We start from the raw sequence: 4860 nt of genomic DNA on the forward strand, positions 1-4860 counted from the left end.
TGGCTACGATCACAAATCATTTCCATTCCCAAAAAGGATGATTTGGCACTACCAATGAATTATTGTGGCATAACATTGCTTCCTATAGCAGTGAAAATCTACAACAAACTTCTTCTAAATGATTTCTGTCCAGAAGTAGAGCCCATCCAAAATAGTGTCCGCCCAGGTCACTCCACTCTTTCACAAATCCTCACATTGTGAAGAATAATTGAGGAAATCACATTCTGTAATAAAACTGCAGCTCTTATCTTTGTGGATTTCAGCAAAGCTTTTGACTCAGTTAACTGTGAGACTATGTTCAAAATTCTTGTATTCTATGGCATACCAGTAGAAATCATTGAAGCAACGAAAGTATTGCATACAAACACACAGACCACTGTCCTGGCCCTAGATGGTGAAATAGAACCTTTTGAAATTCTGGCTGGTATTCTCCAAGGTGATACACTTGCACCTTTTCTTTTCATCATTGTAATAGACTACATCATGCGCATCTCTGTGGATACAATCAATGACAATGGACTGATGTATCAACTGAGAAGTTCACGTAATCCTGCACTTTACATCATCGATGCTGATTTTGCTGATGACATTGCGCTGTTGTCTGACAACCTCATTAGCACCCAGGCACTCTTATCTTCTCTTGACTCAGCAGCAAACTGTACAGGGCTTCATCTGAATACTACCAAGACTGAGTGTATGCCAATTAACATTCGCAACAACCACAAAATTAAAACCCTCACAAAAAACAAACTCAAATGTGTTGAAGACTACAAGTATCTAGGATCAAACATCAGGGACTCTGAGAAAGACTTTTACATTAGAAAGGGCATGGCATGAACTGCTTGTAACAAAATTGATAAGATCTGGACATCCAATCTTGCTTGCAAATTCAAAATCCAAGTTTTCTGCATACTTATTGAGCCAATTTTACTCTATGGATCTGAAACTTGGGCTCTTTCAGCAAAACAACAGCATCGTTTGGATGGATGTTTCACACGTCTTTTGAGAAGAGCACTGAATTTCACATGGTGAAACAACCCAACTCTAGAAGAGACTTACCGAGAGTGTCAACCTCAGTTTGTAAGAGTGTTCAGTTTGCTGGACATTGTGCATGTGCCACAGATGAACTTGTTTCATCATTTGTACTGTGGAGGCACCCATCATCTCACAATCAATCATGAAAGTTAACTTTTCCAGGTAGGATACAACGAGATACATTTATATCCAAGGAAGATCTTTTGAGTCCTATGACAAATAGGGAATACTAAAAGGGTGAATACTATCTCGGCTGAAGCTGCAGGATGATGATGATGTTGATATATAGATTTGCGGCAAGACCACCAGGTCATTTGAAGGATCCTTTTATCCTGAGGGTGTATGAACAGGTCAGTGACTTGCTAGCTTGAGTATAGCTGCCTGATTCTAACCCAATAAGTATTCATGTAAACATTTGAATTAATGAAAACACAGCTGATCATCTGAGTAACAAAAAGATATGCTGTGAACAGTTTTATTAGGTTCAAGTCAGATTTTGGCCCTGTCAGTGGGGTATCACAATACACCGACTGCCCATCAATGGGACCATCTGTTAACTGTGGGTTGCGACCCATCATACCTTAGGACAAGATTGTGGTGATTGAAGGACTTAGAGGTCAGGGTTTAGTGCTCCACTTCCCAACACACTACTTTAGCCCTTACCTGGCTAAACAGATGGTCGGAGAGGCTCGATGTAATCAGCTAGTCACATCAAGCTTTAATACTTACCTGCATAAAACCCATCTACTTCACACAACATTAACCATCAGACACTACTCAAAATTGTCTGACTCTAATCACAAACAAGAGATAGAGCATAAGTATTAGAAGGTGATGGCAAGGGTCAATCTACTCGTAAGAAAAAGCTGCTACAAATAGGGATTATAAGTTTTCATCTAAAATGGGTCAGCAAAACAAAGAAAACCCAGAAATGCTAACAGTCGTTTAGTAGTGTGAGTATACCTTCATTGTATTAATGGGATAATAGGGTGAATAGCTGCCCTCTTTTCTAACATCTCCCACTGCTGAGTACTGAGGAAGGTGAAATATATATAAAAAATAAATCCATGGCAACCAATAAAAATAAAAGACCCTCATATCAAATCCAGCTCAGAGAGGCCATACTCAGAATCAGATAATGAAGTCAACCAAAAAATATTCCAAGATTTATTGTACTAAAGTCAATAATCACTAAATTATCCCCATTCATCATCGAAAAAAAAAATAGATCTATAAAAAAAACCATATCAACTAAAAAACTAAGGAACAACACCATTCTTATAGAAGTTCCTAATAAATCCTTAGCAATTACATTCCTAAATCAAAATCAGATTCATAAAAAAAATAGATCTATAAAAAAAACCATATCAACTAAAAAACTAAGGAACAACACCATTCTTATAGAAGTTCCTAATAAATCCTTAACAATTACATTCCTAAATCAAAATCAGATTCATAAAAAAAATAGATCTATAAAAAAAACCATATCAACTAAAAAACTAAGGAACAACACCATTCTTATAGAAGTTCCTTATAAATTCTTAGCAATTACATTCCTAAATCAAAATCAGATTCACAATCTTAAAATGAAAGTTTACTCCCACACCTCCTTGAACTCCTCAAAGGGTGTAGTAAAAAGTCCAGAACTCTCACTTTTCTCGTTGGATGGAATAAAAAGTACCTTAAGAAAATGAGGAGTCATAAAAACCGAAAGAATAACAATTAAAAAAAAACAAATGATTCTAACAAACACGTATGTTCTAAATTTCAGCCCCCTACCAAAATAAAAATCCCATACCTTATAGAAAAAGTATAAGCTTACCTTCCAAACCCTCTGTGATGTCACAACTGCCAAAAATAGCAATACACATGAAAAAATTGAAATAGCTTAAAGTATCTCAATAATGGCATACATAAAGCTTGATGATCTAAGAAAGAATCTTTTTAAAATCCAATTAAACTTAAGGAAGTTATGAAGATTTTTATGCCTCACACATTTGGAAATTTTTCCCTCTTTAAGACCATAAGCATTTTGTCACAATTTTTACATTAACTTTTCAGTAAAAAAAACAAACTATGTATCTTTGCTAAAACACAAGATTAAGGAATGAAATTTGCTTTATAACTGTATTTTTGTGTTAGGAATTAGAATATGCCACTGAAAATCCTCAGAAATTAATGGTTTCCAAATAATTTGCAGTAAATGCATGTAAATATGCTGTAATACTTAATAAAAATGCCACACATCCAACAAAAGAAAAGAAGTTAAAGAACTCAAAGTTGAATTGTAATGCATTTTATGTACAAAAAACTGAAATCTAAATCGAATGAGGAAACTATCATATGCTGTAAACTGAAAAAAGCAAATTGGGATAAATACCAAAAAGAATGCAAAAAGATTAATAAGAGATGGGAATGAAGATATGGAAGAGAATTATTTTACAGAAACCCTCATCACTCTAACTAAGAAATGCATACCTAAAGAACAAGTAAAAACATTAAGAAACAAACTATGGTTATGAACTGCCAAAAAACAATAACTCTCCAATACACAACACTGCGAAAATTCAGCACTACAACTACTCAAATTCTAAATAAATTTAAAAGACTTAGAGCAAAATCATGCAGAATAATAAACGAAGCCAAAAAAGAATTCTGGGAAAACTGTAATACTCAACTCGAACATAAAACCTAATCAAATTTGGGAAATGATAAGAAAAATTTAAGGAAAACATCAAACCTCCTCTATAAAACATCTTGGAACAAGGCAAAACAAAACCACTACCAAAACAGAAATAGTCAAATCTACTAGCTAAAACCTACACAGAAAACTCCAAGACAGATAGTAATTAATAATTCCAGAAAATCAAAATAAAAGAGAAAAAATCAAAACTAAACTTTTCATCTAAAAACATGAAGCAACAAGCTATTCACTCTGACAAAAAAAGCTGGCCATACAATACTTCATTAAATTAAAATCTTGTCACTTGAATTCAGCCTATTAAATCTATCATACCAAACATTGTTCAACAAACATAAAAACAAAATAAAGACATTCGGGCTTTGAATTGATCAAACCATTAAAGAATCAATTATCCCTCTAAACTCATAAATTTATAAAACCAGATTAACCATGAAGCATACAAAAACCTAGCACAATAATGGACCTTGGTAAACTCCCCAAAATGAAAACCCATCTCACCACATACCTGGAAAAACTATCAAATGATTAGAGAAAAATTCCTAAACCACCAAAATATCTACACTAATAGCTCTAAGAACACTGAGTATAGGTGGCACTCCAGTAACAAAAACTATACAAAAGATGACCAAATGAATTATCTTTAGTGTTGAAGCAATTGCCATAGATATGGGCACTTGAACAGAAGACAATAACTAAAAATTTATCATCTATTCTGACTTTATCTTAATGGCTCTAAAGGAAAAAACTAGACTCCCCTCCCAATAACAAGCTTAATAATTAAAACAGGCAAACTAGAAGAAATCAAATTATGTTTTGCTGCATACTAAGTCCTATAAGAGTAAGAGGGGGTGACAAAGATGATCTAGCAGCAAGGTCATCACTAAAAATGACTATAGATAGAAAAAAAACTCAAAACACAGACATGAAACCAACAATAAATGCTTAAAAGATAAATGGCAACAGTTGTGCGAACTGAACAAAGAAATTAAACCTTTCAAAATAACTGACTCTCAAAAAATAGACACAGGAAAATAAACAGAAGTCATATTAAATTGATTTCACATTGGACATTCACATCTAAGTCACAATTATTTATTAAAACAAGAACAACCAAAGTGCTA

The 4860-nt window shown here is 33.8% G+C and overlaps 1 protein-coding gene across 1 annotated transcript; it reads left to right on the forward strand.

Annotated features, from left to right (window-relative positions):
- Positions 1-294: 294 nt before the first annotated feature.
- On the forward strand, positions 295-837 carry LOC145275235 (uncharacterized). Its single transcript, XM_080127658.1, has one exon. The coding sequence runs from the start codon at positions 295-297 to the stop codon at positions 835-837; it is 543 nt and encodes a 180-aa protein (XP_079983784.1).
- Positions 838-4860: the final 4023 nt, after the last annotated feature.

This window comes from Euprymna scolopes, unplaced genomic scaffold (genome assembly GCF_053919585.1).
Source record: "Euprymna scolopes isolate OS-2025 unplaced genomic scaffold, ASM5391958v1 sca679, whole genome shotgun sequence".
Lineage (NCBI taxonomy): Eukaryota > Metazoa > Mollusca > Cephalopoda > Sepiida > Sepiolidae > Euprymna > Euprymna scolopes.

What these genes read in the sequence shown, in the direction of transcription:
- LOC145275235 (XM_080127658.1), top strand. Translation starts at nt 295, where the DNA reads ATGTTCAAAATTCTTGTATTCTATGGCATACCAGTAGAAATCATTGAA.